Raw genomic sequence first — 21,534 nt, 5'->3', positions numbered from 1 at the left:
AATGGCTGGTGCAGAAATCAAGTCTTGTAAAAGTTCAGTGTGACAAAATACAGACTGACAAACTGTTGTTGTTTCCAGGGCTTCATCATGAGTTTTACTGCCTCAATATCACAAACACAACCCACGACACCACCTAGTGGCTGCACTGAAATGTATTATCAGAATCAGAATAGTTTAGATAAATATAAATGCAACAGTATATGGTGTGGAAATTATATATTATGTCCATAGTTCAAACATATTTTACAGGTTAAAAAGGTGAGACTTTATAATTATTTGATAAAGTTCAGAATTAACAGGTTTGCAATCTTCACATTTTAATAAAAAGAAATTGTGTTTTAGTCGTAATCCAGATCAGACAATGACCAAAATGTGTTGTCTTTTAATAGATACATAATCCAACAGTACAGATACAAATACTTCTTTTATATTGAAATGAAAAACCTGTCAGAACCACTGAAGGTGTGAAAACTCACAGTGATGAAGATGATCTGTCACATCTGGGCCTATTTCTTACAACCAGACACTTAAAATTCAAAATATTACATTGAACTTTACAAAAACATGAACAATCTCCATTTAATGAAATGTTTAATCTGCTGGACAACAGGCTTCGGTTATCTCATAAATAAGTGAGTAAATTTATCCCAAAAAATATAATGAGTAGCTCAAATGTTTGGACAGGAAGTGGCTTCTACAATGTCACGTGATCGTGGTTATAAACTTAATTAATTCTCAAATAATAGGACTGCATGAGCGATGGTATATAAGGAGACCACACACTCATGTGCTTCACCATCTGACCCTGTTGACTTGTCATAGTAGGAAAAGCACAGCTGTTACTAATGACCGTAATGATGCCTCTGCTCTATTCAAGTGTCGCAGCTCAATGAAACTCAGCCTCGTTCATTTTCACTTTTACACCTGTGCTCTTCCTACTCTGACATGTCAGAGTGTCTGCTGTGAAAGAGGCCTGTTATATTCAGAGAGAGAGAGATAAAGGCAGGTTAAAAAGGATGTTTACAGGCATTTGGAGAATCCTGCTTCTGTTTTTGCACATGTAAAAAAAAAAGTACATGGATTGAAAGGAGGATACTGAGGCATGTGAAAACCTCATCCAAGTTTCTGATCATGCTCTGCCACAAGTGCAAGTCAAGGCCGGATCAGCATCCAGGCAAATGAGCCCCAGACTCTGCACAGCTGAAGTACAATAACAAGAACGACGGATCCTCCTTCCTCCATTTTGTGTCCTGTAAAGGTTTGTTTATATTGAGGTTATTGCTGCAAACACAATCCCACTATACAGTACCAGTCAAAGGTTTGGACACAGCTTCTAATTCAGTGGTTTTAGAGCTTCTTCTTTATTTGTATTATTTTCTTACAACGACGCTGAAATCATCAAAACTATGAAATAACACACATGGAATTCTAGTAAACAAAAAACGAGTGTAAACAAAAGATTTTAGATTCTTCAAAGGTGTCACCTTTTGCTTTGATGACAGCTTCTCACACTTCACTGTCTCGACCAGCTTCATGACGTCGTCACCTGGGATGATTTTCCAACAGTCAAGTTACTTAGTTGAGAAGCTCTTGACATATTACAGATGAGTACAGTTGTCCAGTAGGATTATTTGCTGTGGACCAACGCTGCCACGACACAGCTCATGGTCTGAAACGCAGAACAGGAAGCTCCACTAATTAAATTTTGACAAGGCACACCTGTTAATTGAAAAGCATTCCAGGTGGTTACCTCATGAAAACTCGTTAAGATGATGCCAATATTGTGCAAAGCTGTCGTCAAGGTAACTGGTGGCTTCTTTAAAGAATCTAAAATATGAAACATATTTTGTTTTTTAGGCCTCCGCGCCGGCGACAGTCACAATGTTTTCAGGTTGTTCTCGTGAACGTGATATCTCAAGTAACGCCTTGCGGGAATTGCGTCAAATTTTTGCACATTCATGAGGAGGATGAACTGATTCGATTTTGGTGATTAAAAGGTCAAAGGTCAAGGTAATTGTGACCTCGCAAAATACGTTTTTTGGCCATAACTCATGAATTCGGGGGAGCTAGCTTGCTTGACAAGCGTGGGGAGAGAGGTGAGCTCCTGTGTTGTACACGGCTCTGAAAAGCCCTATCATGTATGAGTATTGACGTTAAAAAGGCTTTATCATTTAAACTAGAAGATAAGAGTGGATGAGTGTTACACATTCAGTTATTGTTTTGTCATTATTTGGTTCACCACTCATCCACTCCATCAAACCATCCAGACTCGTATGGAATGACGATTAGTAACAAGTGGTAAAAACTACAGTTCCCTGCTGTTTTACGAAATTACAGAGACTCTTCTTAGGAATGAAACTTTATATTTGTGAACTGTTTGAAAGACTGGACCAGTACCAGGGGAAGTCACATCCAACAACCAAGAAGAGAACGACCATGTTTGCAATCTTTTTATTTTATGTTGCTGTTTTGAGATTGAAATCAAATTTATTTTCCTGCAAAAACTATTTATCTCATTATTTTGAGAAAATTATACTGTTTTCCCAACATTTAATTAACCCTTGATGTCAAGATAATAATAAAATGATTGCATCCATGGCTGTTCTTCTGTAGTTGGTTTTAGTCCTCTTTTCTTTTTTGCGATTTGTTGACAATAAGAAAAATCTAGAATAACATCAACCTAATTCTTTAAATAAAGATGTTTGGAAAGTTAAATGACAGATCGAACCAGACAGATTGTAAAACTTATCCACTCAGGAACCCTTAAGAGTTGTTAAATTATTAAAGCCAACTCTTTCAAGGATGCTGCTCTCCATTAAAATCTATCATATATCATAATATTCTGTAAAGCTAATAGACCTGTAATTGATGTGCATAAAAAGTGTCTTCAAATAGGAGCAGGATAATGTCTTACATTTACATTTTAGGCATTTAGCCTATGCATTTATGAGCGTAACAGAATATGAGCATAAACATTATTGGCCAGCAGCCGCACTGGATATTTGAATGGGTCAAAAAAAAAAATCCAGTCATTATGAAAAATATCATTTAGAAAAACAAACCTGACGTCAGAATCAGCTCAAAATACTTTTCACATGAGCCTGTTAGTGTTGTCACCCTCTCAATTCAAGGACTGAAAAACACTCTCATATCTGCACTATTGACTCCACTACATAAAGTATACACACTCATACATATAAACACACACACACAGTCGTCTATCACCAGAACCATCGCCCGCCACCGCAAGACGAACTGACGGATCGATGGCTGGACGTTAGTCACCGTTTCACCAGGAAGAAGGCCCCACTTCTGCACTGATAAGAATCGGTTACATCCTTCGAAAATAAATAAATAAACAAATAAATAACATCCATTGTGGCTCTGATTGGATTAAAGGGAGAGGGGAAGGGCAAGACAAGCCACCATGAGGTATGGCCTAACAAATTGGAGCTAACAGTCGGGCCAGAGAGTCCATTTTGGGGCATAATTTACACGGTGAGGAGCATGAGCTGAATCTAATGTCATTTCCATCAATTTTGCATTTTGGCCCTTTTTTCCTTCCCTCGGGCTTTTAGCGGTCATTTGAATCGTCTGGCGGAGGACAGCCAGCGAGCATTACAATGTCGGAGACGACATTTAGCACAGCAGCAGAGTGAGAGGTGGTTCTTTATGGCGTGGTGACTGGCTGCAGTACAGAAGCGTGCATCCATTGATGCACCATCTTGCAAATGGATAAGAATATGCTAATAGTAAGAGCACAGAATCGCCCCAGACAAGCCACTTAATGGATGTTTTATCTGCAGGTCAAGAGTCTCATCAGCTGCAATCTCCTCTGACAAGACGTGCCAAGTCAAATTTAGCGATAAAGCGCTTTTAACAAACAGGCCACAAAGTGCTTCAGGGAGGACAAAGGACACAAACACACAGAGGAGTTTGTGGTGAAATGTGAAACCTGTTGGCAAACAATGGAAAATCGTTTTAGAGGAAATACACCTTGAAAGCAAAGTTGCCCGAAGACAGACAGAGATGACAGGACTTCCTGACAGAGCTCAGACTAATTTCACTTTCCAGCCCACAGACGTTTGGATTTCTGCTCAAGTACAAATGATTTTGCCAAAAGTTTCTAAAACAAAATGCAGGCCGACACAAAGGTTGCAGTAACAGTTTCCAGATCTCTTCTGATATTAATGGGACATTATCTGATGTTGTTTTACTTTGTCCTTTAACACTCAACTTATATTACTTGATTTTGACCACCTCGGGGCAGTGCAACAAGGTGTAAACATAACACTGACAATAATCACCTTAAATTTGTTACGGCTAACACTAACAGTTGTCTATTTACACATCCAGCACATGAAGCAACATTAGTTTTCATTTGGAGTCATGTTTTTATCCACAGAGAAAATAAATCCATCACTCCCTCCGTTTTGGTCTCCACCAGCTCATGAGGGAAATATCTGGCTCTTTAGCTGCTAAATACTCCACTATGTTCACCAGCTAGCTGCTAACTGAAAAAACTTCCTGCTGCATCTAAAAATGAGATTGATGAGAATGAAAACAGTAAAGTGATGAGCTGTAAAACCAAAACAATGAGCTGAGAGATGCTAAAATGCTCTGTGGAGCTGAAGGAAACTGCAGAGTTAGTGATCATTTTCTGTGGGTTTGTCATTATAGGCAATAAGTTTTACATTTGATCCCTTGTTAATATAAAAATACTAATTACAGCAGGTTTAACAACTTGTTATGAAGTATTATTGCATGGTGGTATTGCTAGCTTAACTTAAGTGAAAGATCATGTCCTCCACCACTGCCTAAAATGAGCTCAAAGGGAGCCATGATTAAATATTTATTAATGAACTCATACACAGAAGGGACTCTCCTTAATGGCTGCAAACTTTTTGCACTAAAACTTTTGAACAAATGTCAGATCTGAACTCTAAGCTAATGCAAACAATAGTATGTTGTTCTGAGATGGATGCAGCCATGTTTGTGAATCAATTGAATCACAAGAAAATCATGTTAATCATATCTTGTATGTACAGTACCTTTGACAGTAGTGAGTTGGAGGATTACACTGGGCAAATGATGTGAGTTTCCTTTCAGTGTCAGACGCAGTCAGAGATATCCACTTACCATGTTATATAATATTACCTCTGACACATGCCTGAGTCTGTACTAGAGCCTGACCTGTAACTATTGGGTTTCTGATACTGATACAAACATTAATACAGGACACTTTAACTCTCAAACAACAAACACAAAGACCTCACATCCATCTGGGATGAGGAAGTTAAAGTAAACGTGTATCAATAACACCTATAAACACAAATACAACAGATAGTCAGTGCTTATAAAGGTTTAGATGAAACCAATAACAGTCAAATATATAAAAACATATGCTACAAAAATGTAATAAAGTAGTGTCAGTGTGGCAAGACTGCATTATCAATATTAAATTAGGATTGCAACTAATGATTATTTTTATTATTAAATCATCTGATTTTTTTTCTGACTCAATCAATTGCTTGTTTAATTTGTAAAATGTCAGAAAATAGTGCAATGTTCCTGCTGTAGTTTCCCTAATGTAGTGTATTCCAGTAGATTGTTTTATCTGACCATCAGTCCAAAAACCCAAATATATCCAGTTCATTCTCACATATGATGAAGAAAAACAATACATTTTGAAGTGGTGATCAGTGAACATTTGGTGTTTTTGCTTAAAAATGGATGCAATGATGCATTAATATCATTATTGTTGTGAAGCACAGGTGTGGAGGAGGAGCCGCCTCAGGAGGAGGAGCCTGGCTTCATCAGAGGTTATATAGAGGATTGAGTTCAGGTGTGCCTACCTGCAGCAGAACCTTGGCAACAGTTGATTGTCTGAGTGCAGATGTGAGCTCCTGTGTTCCTTAGACCTGACAGTATGTGCCTGAGATGTTAGACTGTTAGCAGTTGTTGTACATCATGACTCTTGATAAGCTTAGAGATTTTCCTAGTGTAATTAACACATGATTTATATTTTCTGTTCAGATTAAAGAAAACATTTTTGTTTACCCACAGTGTTCAAACATATCACATGGAAACCAACATGCCTGACTTGTTTGGAGAGAGATTAAAGACTGTCTAAAGAATGTCTTTAATCTCTCTAACAAGTCCCCCAACCTGAACAGCCAGATAGGCCTTTTTTCAACCCTCTGATAACACCCATAGGTGTACTTTGGTTGTCATGGTTACAATAATAAACATACAGTACGGACTGTACCGAGGGCAGCGTACGTAACTCCGTTGCCGTGGTTACTATAATAATAGTCATGGCTTGGTTAGGTTTTGGCACTAAAACTACTTGCTAGCTAACTACTTGTTAGCTAGGTTTGGGAAAAGGTCGTGATTTGATTTGAAAAAAGACGATCTTCGTTTCTTCGATCTTCTTTCTTGAACGGCCATGAAACAACATAATCTGCTACTTTCACACGGGATTTGACTTTGTCGCTCTTTAAACTACGTCACCGCACTTTTCCCTTTGCTCCTGTTACAATTACTACGGTCACTCGATGTCGCCTAGCAACTAAACGTTATTATGGGTCATAGTCACCTGCTTCACAAACGACCCATGGGCTCGTTTTTTAAAGGAGGACAGTCTCATTTGATAAATTGATTGTTTGTTTCGGTTCTACACCAATTTAACAAGCCATTGAACTAATCTAGTCTCTACATGCAACTTTTACTGCACATGCTCAGTCAGGGTCCTTTTACTGAAAGCAGGTGCTACGGTGCATCAGCATCCCGTCCTCACAGGTGTCACACACTCTATCTGCCCTCCCCTGTCTTTTCTCTGCTCATAATAAACTCAGTCTATCTCCTGTGCATCCTCGGTGGCAGGTGTCCAGCCCAACTGCTGCCTCTCCAAAGACAACGAGACCTGATAGCAGGGAAACAGGACGGAGCTGGCTGCATAACAAGGACTTATTATGATGATGAAATGTCCTACAAGGCCCCAAACACCCTCTTAAAGAAATCTCTCCCTCCGATAACGGGAGTCTAACCCTCGCCCCAGAGGCAGGGAGAGAGAGGGGGGGTCCTAACCTGATTGGATCGGCGGCTCAGAGGGGGTGCACGTAACGAAATCAAATGGCCGTCAAGCCGCTGTCATGCATAATTAATTGGGCCTTCTACGACCAACTACACAAAAATCCATGGTCATTTGATTAGGGGGTTTTGGAGGACTCTCTGAAGTGCATCGCTGTCTGAGCTGCTTCCCCACTCACCTCTGTATCTGTGAGGATAGTGTCAGAGTCCTGGCCCTGTACAAACAACGCTTAACTGTAACATCCAACAGGGACAAAAATCCAGCCTTTTCATTAAGATCCCCTCAAAACTCAAAGACAATTTGCCTCCTGAAATGTGTACGGTTTGCTGAGAGCCACTACAATCTTTAGAAACCTACAGTTCTCAGCAGGTGAAGTTAATGAAACACATTCTCCCCTGCCCAGTCTACCACTGAGCTGCCCTTGAGAAAGACACTTACCTACTCATTTGCTCCACGGGAGCTGTACTGGGGCAATTATGAACCTTTGTTTGATTTATAGTAAGAATAAGAGTCTACGGCTACGCTAACACTCTCAGTGTGGATCAAACTGACAGAGCTGTGGTTAAAAAGATGGAGTGTGAATCAGGATTATGTGCTCCGTGACTGGAGGTTTTGACTTTGTGAAGGTCATGTTTCTTCATGACAGCGTGTAAAGTTGTTATCTTATGCATCATTTCATACACATTTCCTGTAATTCACACATTTTCTTTAATCTCTGGATGCTTTACAATATCGACTACTATCGAAAAGCTCAGCTACACGACGAGCTTGTGCAACTGTTGAATGTAAAGCTACAGTCCGTATCATCTATTTTTTTAAATCTGTTTTTTTAACAGATTTATCAAACAGCTTATTCTGATTATATTTTTACATGACTTGAATTTGTGTTTTAACATTTTCTTATTATGGTTCATTTGTTCGCTTATGTGAAGAATTCTGTAATTAGTTTTTTGTAAAATGTTTCACAAATAAACTTTTTTATTATTATTAATATCATTATAATTGAAACAAAACAAGGAGTGACATGCAAGTCATGGTGACTGAGAAACATAAAAAACATAAAACATAATAGACAGTTGACATAACTGGGAGTGAAGACTGGATTGAGTAGGGTTTGTTGTGGGTAGCGTGTTTACATAGTAGGATGTTTTAATAAGAGAGCCTACGGTATATATTAATAATAAGTAGAATATAATATATTCACATATTTATGTATATATACTGCAGACAACATAAAAAAATAATCATAGCAGGAAGTTCAATCATTCCTTCTCCTCAACCCTGAGCCACTGTAACATCTGTGTGTGAATGTCGCCACCTGCAGGACTTTAGGTAAAGTACAGGAAGTAAAACAGAGAAAGTCAAACCGCAGCAAGATTTTTATTCAAAAAAGCATATATTCAGGAATTAAAGATGCATATACTTACATGTGTAAATTACATGTGTAAATACACAAAGTGGGAAAACAATGTGCTTCAGTAGCTGCAATGTCTATATGCACATCGAGTGCATACATGAAAATGTCTTTAGGGATGTGGTTTTCATGGTTTATTGAGGACACACATCTCCCTGTTGTTTTAGGGAGATTCCTGATAATTTTTTTTTTCATGTGAACTGGGTCACATCCCTCATTTGAAACATTTCAAAAGCATGACCTTTTCACTGCTTAAAATGGAAGACAGCTCCCTCCAGCGTCTCTCACCATCACCAAGAATCAATGAATACACGATCGATGAAATTAAAAAAAAAAAAAAAAAACTTTCACTGCTGAAGCATTTACTCCATTAACACAGCGTTATATTTATTTTCTAAAAGTTCATTTATTCCTCTAAACCCCTGCCGGACTCACACGGCATCTGCTCTTAGACTTCAGATTAGTCCGTTTTTAAATATCCGTCCGTTCGTTCGTTGGCAGCATGTAGGAGGTTTGTAACCGAGTGGCAGGGGCTGTGCCCGGCGGTCTGGGATAAAAGGTCGGCTCTGATTTGGTTTTGACTGGACTATTGTGGAGTTAATGGGGTATTTAGGACAGTAAAGATGAAGGTGGGAAATGCCGTAGAGCGATACCTGCTGGCAGGAGGAGGAAGAGGGGTTTTGAGAGGTAGGGGGTCTACCTAGTTGGCCGGATGGGGCCGTCCCTCGGGGATGAGCGAGGTGAAGAAGGTGCTGATGAAGGACCACGCGGTGGTGAGGAAGCCTGGCTCAGGGAGAGCAGCAGCAGCAGCTGCAGCAGCAGCAGCAGCAGCAGCAGCCTGGGCCTGGTCCTCAGGGCCTCCACCCCCTTCCTCACCGCTGTCATCGTCCTCCATCCCCTCATCCATCAGACGCTCCTGGGACACACATGGACAGAGACAGTCATGGTCAGAGAAACAGGGACAGGACACAGTTCTATATTAGGTTTGTTTTTCAGCAGTAAAATCTCCAAACTTTGATTTTCATTAAATGTATTATAAAGATAGGTCATGCCCTAATTTTTGGTGCAGATCCACATCTAAATGTGACTCCAATCATTTTTAACATTTGGGCCTTTTTGCACATTTTCAAAACAAATTTAGAAAATTTCAAGTTTTTCTCTGAGAACCTTCAATTCAATCTAATCTAATATTGATTATATTATAGAGTAATTTATAGTTCTGTGTGTGCAACTGTCATAGTGCAGCTGTAAAACTAGATGGCAGTCTCGTCACTTCAGGCAGAGCTGAACGTCATTCTACACCGAAGCACTCGTGTTTGTATTTTCTCACATCCACTTTTAACATTAGGAGGTAAAAATAGCGGCAAAGAGCAGGCACATAAATGGTTTGGCCAAAGACAGAAGGTTAAACTGCAGTTCGTAGGTGTCATATGTAGTCTGTGTATTCTGAAGAGATGCAAATGAGTAACAGTGGAGCCCTTTACATATTTAGACACCTCGATCACAGGAAAGACACATTTTCATCACACTAGTATGAATTTGGGACATGTTAACATTTTCCAACTCACCATTTCCTGTATGTCTTGATGTCTCTCTGCTTCCTCCTGCGGAGCTCCAGCCCTTTCTCCTCTAAGGTTCTGCTGCTCCGGCCTGAAGGGAAACCAACCGGCCTGGTGCCTAAAAAAAAAAAGATACAAACATAAACATGCTCTTAGATCTGGGTTAAAGTTTTTATCTTTAAAATTCAGATGTATAGAGACATACAGTATGTTTCAAACGTGCTACTCTGCTTTAAATATTGGCTGTAAAACAATCCAATGAATACAACTGATGTTACTCTGCAGCAGTGACTCACAGGTAGACGAGAAGCATGGCGCCGACCACCATGACGAAGCGGCTGAAGGAGGAGTAGAAGTAGACGATGCTGAGCAGGACGCCAGCGCGAGACACTGTGTACAGCCAGTCCAGCCAATCGCGGTTCAGCTCGTCATCGTTCAACACTGCCCCGCCCTGCGCGTTCATCTGGATGTTGGGGTTGGCCGGCTGGTTCTCTGGTAAAGGGTTGGGGGCCGGGTTAGGCCCCAGCGGGGGCTGCACGGCTTCGTTAGGCTGAGCGGGCTGATGGGGGGCGGACAAGGGAGAGGACGGAGGGGGGGTGCTGGGAGGCTGAGAGGCGGCTACTGCTGCTTGGCTGAGAAGAGGAAGTGAAGAGAGCGAGGAAGAGGAGGTGAAGCGAGTGAGGAAGAGGAGACATGACAGAGGATTCACATGTTTAGAAGAAAACATTCACGACTGGACAGAGGAAGGTGCAAAGTCATAGAGACGATTTTACAGGTTTTCATTTCAAACACTAAATCAGCTGATTTTATTGATCAACAAAACTTGGAACAGACAGGAGGAAATAGTTAAGTTCCACATATCATTTCTCATTTTTGCATATTTCAATACTGGTTGCATTACATAACAGGATGTGTTGTGGTTGATTAAGTGAAGCCAGTAAAGCAGCTGTCGACTTTTGTCCAGTAACAGAAATAATTGGTAAAACAAGCTGTAAAATTAATTTAGAAATGAAAACAAAGACACCACCAGCTCTGTCAAGCTAGAAATTACATTTATATACTAATAATCTACAACAGCAAATATGTTGTGAAGGAAACAGTGGCATTAATAATCTTGACCCTTCAATTCAGCGTCTTAATCATTTACAGTCACATTTCTTTGACTTACTATTGCATGTAGTAATGGCGAGCGTACATCTGCTGCCACCACAGCATCTGCATGGGCATGTACATGGGGTGGGGGGGGGCGTTGGCAGGGAGGCCACCTTGTAAAGGGACCTGGGCTCCACCTGGCCTGTAGAAGGATGTCAAAAATAAACAAAATGCACAGATTAATGACAACAAAATCCCCTACAGATTATATATGTTGGAAGTATTTTCTAAATATCTCTGTTATCTTCTGATGATCCGTTCACCACACCACCACAAACTGCAGCCTATGATCACAGAGTTGAACCAGCATTTCTCTCACAGTCTCAACCAAAACTGAACATAACCAGCTTCTCTAAAGGTCTGATTATTGCAGGACTGTTGCATTGGATTACAGATATTTCAATGTACATTTTAAGAACCACAACGTAAAAAACACCTGCTTTGGGAAGCATGTGTGTAGCAAATGAAGTTGTCTGTATAGACGACTCCCTTTATTGTCTAAATTAAAACATGGATTATTGTCAAATCAGAGTCATTTTTACAATAACACGATATGAAGATTATCTACATTATAACCTGGTTTGGTTTCAGGGAAAAAAAACAAACCAATCCTGGTTCAGTTGGTCACCAGCTTTTGATGAAAACACTGAAACATCAATGAAAATGTCTTCATCAGTCATATCGTGAGATCAGAGACTTGCTTACCACTGAGGGACACCGGGGGGGCTTTGAGGGTTGTACTGGGGGAAGCCGCCACGATACCTCAGCCCATCATAACTTCCTGGGACAGAGGGGGAGGAGGACGAGGCTGGCTGACTGTCCTGATTTGGTGTGGTAGCGGGGGAGGCGGAGCTGGCACTGTCTGAACTCTAAATGACGAGATAAAAACAACCAACCATCATTAAATAACAAATATGTGGAAAACGTCAACAGGAAGACGAGTGGATGCCGAAGGAAGCTGATTTGTTGTAAGTTGTGCAAAGTTCTAACAACTCACACTGAGCACAGATCCAGACATCTTGTAATCTTCAGGGTTTAGCTGTGTATGAAAGCTGCTAGCACTAAATATGATGAACTACAAACAAGTGGAAGTCCTTGTAGCTCCGCAACTCGTGAATGTTTGACGAAGCTTAACATTTCAGCGTGTGTTTTCAGCCTTTGTGTGTCCTGTAATACCCGCATTGTTTGCAGCCTATAAGAGGAGGACATGGGAGCGCTGCGTCGTTTTACTCACGCTGGAGTCAGAGGCAGAAGAGTTGGGGTTGGCCATGGAGGGGCTGCGAGGCGTGGGCGAGCCTGGGGGGCTGTGAGAGGTACACACTAGATGCATCATGTGGTATTCATCCTGCTGCGGGTCGATAAGTTCAGGACACGAGCCGGAGATGTGGGAGGAAGAAAAAGAGGAGGAGGAGGAGGAGGAGGGAGGAGGTGAAGGCAGCAACAGAGCGGAGAGACAAAACAAGAAATGGAGAGAGAGAGAGAGAGAGAGAGAGAGAGAGAGAGAGAGAGAGAGAGAGAGAGAGAGGAAGGATTAGTGTGGAATTGACCAGAATTCAGACACAAAGCTCAGCCTTTGTTGGTAGAAACACATCAGATCAACTATTGTTTCCCAGGCAGCCTGTTTCAGTTCCCCCACAGTTGCACGCACAGAGAGACGTGCACAAGCTGTGTGTGATCAGACACACACACACACACACACACACACACACACACACACCAACATGGTCAGAATAACTGAGGCTTAACAAGTCATTAGAGGACTGAGTAGCTGCATACACTCTTTCATTCTTCCTTCCTTCCTTCCTTGTATAAGTACAGGCTGTTATTAAACCACACTATTGCATATAGAGAGCGTGTGAGTTCCCTGTTCATTAGGTAGAAGCTGAATTTGATAATTAGATACTGTGACATCCCACTCTCACCTGATTAACACTATTTTACTGTGACAAGTAAAACGTGAGGTGTGTCAGGAATGAGGCGCCAAGCTCGTGTTTTTATGTTTAAGGGATGCCGCACATCCTCAACTCCACCATGTGACATGATACGCACAACATAACATGTTTCTTTAAGGGCACATTAATTTTTACTTGTTGTGTAGTTTCCATCTGCTTCACTCTTTTAATATTGGAAATAACCGTATAGAGCATCAGCACAGAAAGAGAAAAGATTTATGGGAAACTCTGGACATCAATAAATTCACAACTTAACTCCTTACTGTACATTAATGCACCTAGGAAATAAAGAAATAATCAGTTCAAAAAACGTATTTTTGTGTATTTGCGATGCTGCAAAACTAAATGTTATCCATGTGAAACATTATGCACACACACACAGACACACACACACACACACACACACACACACACACACACACAAAACGAACAAGTGCTGCAGTCAGTCTTCACCTTTCTGAGCACGTCTCTGAGCTGCAGGTGGTCTTGAAGGAGCCGTCCTGAGTACACCAGCCGCTGGTCTTTGGACAGCTACAACACACACAGCATCATATGGTGAGACAGTGTGAAGAGGTGTAAATACAATTATCTATTAAAACACAAACGGCAACAGGCAAGTGCATTTATGTCATCGACCCACCCAGCCATCTCTCTCAGTGTTTCTGTGACGGTGTAACCAGATAAAGGTGCCATGTGATTAAAAAATGCTGTTTTTATATGACCTGACCTGAAATCTTGTGGCTCGTCCTCGCACATAAACTGTAACACTGGGTGGAAGAGATACTGCGAAGGGCCCAGGAGTAAATCTGGGTCTCAGAGCTAAAATTAAACCCACAACATTCTTGGAGGTGTTTCCAAGGTCAAGAGTGGATTTTTTTTTTTTTTTTTTTACCTCAGAATTTAAAATTGAAATTTGAATATCTACATTTTAATGACGAATGGACAAACTCCATGTGCTGATGAAGATCATGTGACAGAATCAAAATCAACCACCACTAAATGGACGTTCTGGTGAGGCTAGTTTCTCAACTGCTGTTGTTCTTTCAGGTCAAGAATGTTGAACCTCAACAACTTTGTTTCGACGATAAACAGCCTGAAGTGATCCTGCATCACAGAATAGAAACACAAGCCTTTCAGATAAACACTAATGTTTTACCTCCCGCTATGAGGAGGGGTAAGATCTTGTTGTATGGTGGAATGTTATTGTGTGAAATCAAATGTCAAATCTTTAATGTGTGTGAAGCAATCAGGCACCTTTTGGATTAAATTAGATTAGATTCCGGGGCTAGATTAGATTTTAAAAATGTACTAAAAGCATTCTCTGCATGTACAAACATATTCTCTGTGCGTCACTAAGCTTTCACTTCTCCTCAGTGGTGGCTCTTTGTGTTGTTGTAGGAAGCACACTTGACCACGATGGAAAACTGGCAACTTAAGTGTCACAGCAAGAGACACTCAAAGGTTGTCCCCTCATTCTCACTCACAATACGAATGAAATGTCAAGTCAATTAAACTTTATTTGTAAAGCGCCAATTCACAACAGAAGTTATCTCAAGGCAATTTTCAAATAGAGAGCTTCTCTTTATATCAACCAATAACTCCCGCCAAGAGCAAGCACTTGGCGGCAGTGGCAAGAGATTTTCTTGTCATATTTATGTTTGTTTTGGAACACGATTTGTCATCATACACACACAGACATGAGGGATTTTCTATGTGTTTTAAAGGACCAGTGGCAGTGTTAAAGGACCATCCCCTCCCCTCCCTTTCCAAACATGTAGAAGAACCTACGGTGGCCTTAAGGTAACTTAAAAATGTGAAAGGCCCTCTCCGGAGCCAGTATTTGGTTTGTCTGTTCTGGGCTACTGTAGAAACATAGTGGTGCAACATGGCGGGTTCTGTGGAAGAGGATCCACTCCCTCTGTAAATACGAAAGGCTCATTCTAAGCTAACGAAAACACAACGATTCTTAGCTTCAGGTGATTACACACTACTAAAAACATCCATCTCTGACAATACATCCCACTAGCAAAGTAGTCATATGACACATTTGAATAATCCAATTTTCCTTATATACTCCCTGGTACAACAAACCCTTCAGAGACCAGCATGGAGCAGTGAGGTATTACATGTTTGTGCATTATGTTTAATGTTAAAATGAGAAAGTACTCCTGACCGGGTCGTTAACAGGGGCAACCCTCCAGGTGAAATCCACAAACATGACCCCCCTTTTAGCACATGTTTTGTTGCAATGGTTATTCATCTTTGTTTTGCTCTTTATATCTGTGGCCTGTGTTTTTTTGTTCTGAGGTGCAGAAACATACATGTAAACTACAGTGTTCCCAAGCAACTGAAGACCTTATCTATTTAGAAATGCAGCACTCTCTATCCACTACATACAAAACGCAACAGGAGATTATTTTTACCAAACGTGGGAGCAGCAGGCCGGTGCTCTATTGTGTACAAACCAACACAATGCACCTGATCACAACCTCAAGTGGTTACACAGGATAAAGACATGTGCTCTGTATTTGGTGTTATGATTGTTTGGAACATGCTAAGCTTACTTTGGATTATACTACAGGAGTGGTTGGAGTTTCCCTCCTATAAAAACTACTTACAGTTGAAATTTATTGTAACTGACATAAAACACTTGTAAGCCGCCTACCAACCCTGCAGGAGATGAGTGGTCTGTGCTCAAAAAATAATTATTCAGTGTGTTGAATATTTACTGATTCCAGCTTCTTCTTCAAATGTAAAAAACTGTCTAGTCCACCTAAACATCATCATAATATTTTCAAAAACCCTCCTGTTCCATAAAGCCGTTTTAAACTCCTTTTCAAGTTAACTGAACGTCACTCAAACACTAAGTGGAGCCAGAAAATAGGCAACAGAGAAATCTGTGAGACGTGAGAGCTGCTTACCGGCTTACTGGGGTACACGTTGGAGATGTGACTCTTCAGCCTCTCCACGGTCCAGTTGAGGAAGCAGTTAATGGTCTGGTCTTCATACTTCTGGTTGGGGGCCTTAATGACCAGGGTTACAGGAATATCAACTGCCCCAGAGTCCATGGCTCATATTACTAGCAGGGTGGGCTCTGAAGAACCTGTGTCACGACTCAGGACTCACCTGAGGAGAAAACTTCAGCCTCAAATCCTCTCCATTCTGGACTCAGCAAAACACCTAAAACAGTCCCTGCTGTAAGTGGGGGATGGGGTTCCCCCTCTACAACATCTGCTGCATCTGTAGATCTGTTCGTGGTTTCCAATATAATGTATAGAAGCAATTCTTGTGTGGTGGCAGCTCCTGGATTTCTGGTGGAAAAAAAGAGGAAGAATCTGAGTCTCTTTACTCTCTGAGTCTCTCTTCTCGCTCTGATATATAATAGATTAGAGCTGAAACAATTAGTTGATTCACTCATTAGTCAGTTGACAGGAAAATTAGCAGCAACTATTTTGATGATCAATGAATCGTTTAATCTTTGAATTGCCATTTTTTCCAGTCTTACATTGTAGTAGAATGAATATCCTTCGGTTTTGGACTGTCAATTTAAAACAAAGAGCTATTTAAAAACATCAACTTGGGCTCTGAGAAATTATCATTGTCATCTTTTACTATTATCTATCTTTTTCACCATTTTCTAATGTCTGACAAACCATACAACTGATTACCTAATCCAAAAATTAATCAGAATATCAATCGAAAGTAATCGTTACTTGCAGCTCTATATAAGTTATCTTATAATATTGTGACTTCTGTTTAACGGGGTAAAACGTTCAAACACTGCACCAGAAAGTTACCACTGCTGAGGTGGGGGAGTCTCACTTCCTGACACCTGCCCTGTTGCATCATTTTTACAGTAAACTGTCAAAACAACTAATTTACTGTAAATCATCCCCGAGTCACGCTAAGCCAGGGGACTCAGAGTTAATTTAGCTAACCATTCTGTTAACCTGTGAAACCTCCGTGCTCACAAACTGACAAATACACTGTGTAAACAGGCTTTAAATAAGGTAGGTCACTCCGGCCAGCTCTGTTTATATTCTGACCCTTGTCATGAAGCCAGGGTAGCAGGGTTAGCTCGTCGGCTAACGCTAGCTTCGCTGAGGTTTGCGAGAAATTCGTTGAGACTGACAAACCGTTCCCGCGGTGACAACACATGTAACCGCCTCAGTATGCGAACTAAAAGCGGATTATCGCTTCAGGGAGCTTTGTTCTTCTTCCTCTACCTGTTTACTCTTCTGGTGCCGTCGCTTCTCTCCGCCCGAGCTCCGTTCGCCTGCCTTGTTGTTGTAATGTCGGGTGTGAGAGCGGAAACACGTCATCATCCTCTTGAAACAGCTGATCAGGAAAAAAACAAAAAAGATAAACAGCCAGAAAGACGGACCATTTCTGTTTGAACTGCTCTTATTTTTACTGTTATAACCACAGCTATAACAATAAAATTAATGTAATCCACAGCGTTGTTGCTAGTTGTTTAGTCAAGAGTTTGTAGCGACGTGGTTGCTAGGAGACACCTAGGGGTAACCGTTTGTTAAGATAAGATATTCCTTTGTTAGTCCCACAGTGTGGAAATGTGCAGTACTGCAACAGCAGAGTGGACAGTACAAAGAAAGAAAAACTGCAAAATGACAATATCAAGTACTTAAAAAAGATAAATAATATAATTATATGTACAATTAGATATTTAAATATAATAAACTAAATATATAACTATAACTAAACTATAGCAGCAGATAGGTGATATTTAGTTTCTTTAAGAGATAATTAAACAGCAATGTTTTTGTTTTTATGATCAGCAATTTACTAGACAAATAAACTGCAAATACCAACTCAGCAAATAGTTTACCTTCAGAGAACCTTGCGGAAACCTTCCCCAAAGGTTATTTTTGTAAAACCTTTTTCTTAGAGAACCTTCTTTTAACATTTTCTGAAGGTCATTTTGCCTCTAAAGGTTATTTTGTGAAACATTTAGAGAACCTTCCCTGAAGTTCCCAGCCAAAAAAAACATCAATAATTCAAATTGTTGAAACAACTGGACAAAACACTGATTGACTTCATTGTTTCAGTAATGAAAGCTCTTAGTGCTGAAGAGATTAAGAAAATAAGTATGGTTTTTCAGGATTTGATGGATGCACTCCAGTCATCATTTCTCATTCAGTTCTCATTATTGTAATTTTCAAGGCACATAAAACCAAACAGCAAACGAAAAGAGAATTGAGAGTTTATCAACTTCACAAAAAAATGTTCTCCTCTACTTTAAAGAGCTGCAGTATAGACGAGAAAAGCCCAAGCATTTTGTCAAAAACTTTTATTTATCCAGAAATGGTTGATAAGCATGTTTCACTGTAAATAGTGATGTAAAGTGTGTGTTTGTGGGTGATTTATTTTTCCATATTCAGATTTACAGCTGATCACCTGTCAGCCACACGCTTACTCCTCTTGTTGTCAGATGTTTGAAGTTTCTGGTGTGGTTTCAGTTTGCGCAGTACCTCCTTGGTCAGCTGTTTACTGTAGCGGTTGATCTTCCAGTGTCCGGGCATCCATCCCAACAGGAAACGGTGAAAATCTGTCCAGGCAAATGCAAACATCTCCCTCCACTCTTTCTCTAGTGCAGCAAAATCCACATCTTTTTTCACAGCTAGCTTTAATTCTGTGAAATAGTAGTCCAGTAAGCCTGGTACCCTCTTTTCACACTCCTTTTCCTCCATGCAGCTACCTAAAAAATACACCACGTCTTTCATCCCGCAGCCTCCACCAACATACTGAAAGTCTACAGCTGCCACGTCCTGTCCACTCTGGGAAAAACAGAAGTTGGCTAACTTGGCGTCTCCATGCACGATAGTCTTGAAGCAACATTCGTTGAGTATTCTGTCGATGTCGCCAGCTGCTGCTTTGAGCTCGGCGTCGTCCATGGCCTCCAGCTCATCTGGCCGGGTCTCCAGGTGCCAGTAGGTACCAACAGGCCACAGCCCCTCTGCTGCCACACCCAGGAACAGAGCATGGAAGTGGGCAAGCCAGCTGAGGCAAGCTCTTATCTCTCTGTCCTTCACACTGGTTCTACAAAGGAAAACAAACTTATTTATTCTTATTCATCATGTTCCACTCTTCGTCTTGCCTTGAAAGACCTGGAAAAGATGCCTTGAAACCGAGAATTATACAATATGAAAGGCCAAAACAGAGTGTCACACCCACACTTGCAGTTTCTTACTGTTTTGTTTGAAATATTTGGACTGTTCTTTTTTTCTGTCCTCCAGCATATTGGATTTGAAATGTTAAAATAGCTATGAAGTTGAACTGCAGACCTTCAGATTTATTCTGACGTTACTAACATCCAAATCCACAAATATGAGAAAAAGGGGTTTAGTATTTCTCTACCAGAATTAATTATCCTTTGAAACAGCATGTAGGAGAATAAAATTTACAGAAAATATAATAAAAACTTTAATGAATTAATTAAATGATGAAAAATAATCTAAAAATTTCACAAGCTTTTGAGTCAGAAAAAAGGCTTAGGAATTTTGACACCAGTAGTTCTAAAATCTCTCCTTCAGTCACGCTGTCCCCCTTATATGGATGTTCTGTGGAAACTGATCTTCTCAAAATGTGTTTTTTCAGCGCTAATGAAATGTTAAACTGTGTCATATTAATGGAAATGTTGAATATGACTATTCATTTGATGCCCTAGACTTTGCAGGGTCACAGATTACCCAGTATTTCATACAACATGCAGTGGTCATACCTCCTCTGATCATAACCCGCCACATCCAGATCCTCCAGCACGATCAGCATCTCGTCTCCATGGGAACAGGCAGCTAGGCAGGCAGGGATGCGACAGCTCGGACTGGTGGAATAGTTCTGGTACCAGTGCGTCTCCACCTGATAGGATCTCACTTTACGTGTGTGGGAGCGATCCGTGTTCCAACCGCCCGGGTGCTCGGCCTCCTGCGGAAACTTGACGTGTTTGACGACCACAGAGGGTCGGTCACAGTCCTCCAGGTGTAGCCTGACTATTTCCCCATAACCGCTCCACAGGGTCTGGATCTTTGCACCGACACGCAGAGATGAGGCACCACATGCCTGCAGGACGAGATCCTGGTACTCCTGTTTCATTTCCCAGGTCAGTGCTGGACCATGCAGTTAAAGGGAGGCACACTGTCAGTTGTTGTCCACGAGCATCTGTTAAAAACAATAAAAATAAAACAGAGTGCTTTACAATGAGTAAGAAGAACAAGTAAATTAACAATTAAAAACAGACCGACTAACAGATGGCACTGACTCACACAGCATTATTGTAGATAACCGTGTTATTATTGGTGTTTGGTCACTGTTTTATGTCTCTTGCCTTATTCACCAATGATCAAACTTGTTTCTTTCTCACTCACACACATTCAGAGGGTGCTACTATAACATGTAATGAATATTTACACTACTACTGTAACAAATATGCCAAAACTGAAAGAAAATGCTGTACGTTACCCTTTGCTTCTTGCCAAATGTGCCTGAAACAACAGGAAGTATCGTCTCCAGCCCTCTGTGTGGTGTTTAAAGTTACAGACCTGAAATAAAGTAAGCCCCATGAGCACCGCTGCCACCTGCTGGACTGGAGTGCACAAACAACTTTTGCAGAGAGAGAGACATGAGCCAAATACACAGTTCAGTCAAATCTGACCCCACAGACATATACATATATTTTAAAACTCAGTGACATTTACACCTTCCAATGATGTTATTATCTCAGACTCCCATCCAAAAACAAATATCCATATCTGCTTAGAGAAAGACAGCTCCAGAACTTGCTTAAGAATCGTCAGGTTTTTAAGTTGTTCTTCAGTATTAGAGTGTTTCATTGAAAGCTATGTGTACAATAATAGACAAATTGCAAACGAGGGGGCTATGTAGGAATGAAATAACAGTCTAATCTTACATTTTTTCTTATCATATAATACTTGGACTGACTAGTTCCAAGATGCAATACAAGAACAATGCTGTTTCTTTATTTCCATCACCTCCACATGGATCATCACCTGCTGAGGATGCTGATATTTTGGCTGGGACATGATTATTCTCAAGCTTCTAGCATAGTATCATGTATGCAGCCTTTAAGTGCATATTGACAACCTCTTTACAAGATTCTCATTTTAAAACCAGTCACCTGGAAACACCTTTTAGATAAGAAGATGGTTTTATCTGCATTTTGAAATTAAGTAAATGAAAAAAAAATCTAAATTTTTATGCTATACTTCACAAAATTCAAATTGGGCCCCAGTTGGCTGTCGTAGAGAAATATGCAACACAGCCATATCTTTGTTTTTAGTTTCTGTGGCTAAGTTTTGCAAGTTTTATCCCTCTCATCTTAATGTTTGT

The 21,534-nt window shown here is 40.6% G+C and overlaps 2 protein-coding genes across 2 annotated transcripts; both read right to left on the bottom strand.

The window, feature by feature from the left end:
- Positions 1-8,116: 8,116 nt before the first annotated feature.
- Positions 8,117-17,475, bottom strand: LOC111222427 (homocysteine-responsive endoplasmic reticulum-resident ubiquitin-like domain member 2 protein). The gene is made up of 9 exons (XM_022746152.1): positions 17,397-17,475; positions 16,092-16,481; positions 13,624-13,701; positions 12,453-12,566; positions 11,924-12,087; positions 11,235-11,360; positions 10,363-10,698; positions 10,076-10,184; positions 8,117-9,423 (listed from the first exon to the last, which is right to left on the bottom strand). Exons 2-9 carry the CDS (start codon positions 16,236-16,238, stop codon positions 9,208-9,210), a joined length of 1,290 nt encoding a protein of 429 aa, XP_022601873.1. The 5' UTR covers positions 16,239-16,481; positions 17,397-17,475; the 3' UTR covers positions 8,117-9,207.
- Positions 17,476-18,468: 993 nt separating this feature from the next.
- Positions 18,469-20,696, bottom strand: LOC111222444. The gene is made up of 3 exons (XM_022746175.1): positions 20,647-20,696; positions 19,910-20,346; positions 18,469-19,227 (listed from the first exon to the last, which is right to left on the bottom strand). Exons 2-3 carry the CDS (start codon positions 20,278-20,280, stop codon positions 18,582-18,584), a joined length of 1,017 nt encoding a protein of 338 aa, XP_022601896.1. The 5' UTR covers positions 20,281-20,346; positions 20,647-20,696; the 3' UTR covers positions 18,469-18,581.
- Between the last annotated feature and the right edge of the window lie 838 nt (positions 20,697-21,534).

The sequence above is a fragment of the Seriola dumerili genome, unplaced genomic scaffold, assembly GCF_002260705.1.
Source record: "Seriola dumerili isolate Sdu_G_001 unplaced genomic scaffold, Sdu_1.0 BDQW01000092.1, whole genome shotgun sequence".
Lineage (NCBI taxonomy): Eukaryota > Metazoa > Chordata > Actinopteri > Carangiformes > Carangidae > Seriola > Seriola dumerili.
This window is presented reverse-complemented; position numbering and strand designations above follow the sequence as displayed.

Excerpts from the sequence above, each read along its gene's own strand:
- LOC111222444 (XM_022746175.1), bottom strand. The coding sequence starts at position 20,280 with ATGAAACAGGAGTACCAGGATCTCGTCCTGCAGGCATGTGGTGCCTCA. Across the intron at positions 19,228-19,909 it reads GCGGGTTATGATCAGAGGAG|AACCAGTGTGAAGGACAGAG; the intron begins GTATGACCACTG and ends TTTCCTTTGTAG.
- LOC111222427 (XM_022746152.1), bottom strand. The coding sequence starts at position 16,238 with ATGGACTCTGGGGCAGTTGATATTCCTGTAACCCTGGTCATTAAGGCC. Across the intron at positions 13,702-16,091 it reads ACGTGTACCCCAGTAAGCCG|CTGTCCAAAGACCAGCGGCT; the intron begins GTAAGCAGCTCT and ends TGTGTGTTGTAG. Across the intron at positions 10,185-10,362 it reads GCCATGCTTCTCGTCTACCT|GCACCAGGCCGGTTGGTTTC; the intron begins GTGAGTCACTGC and ends TTTTTTTTTTAG.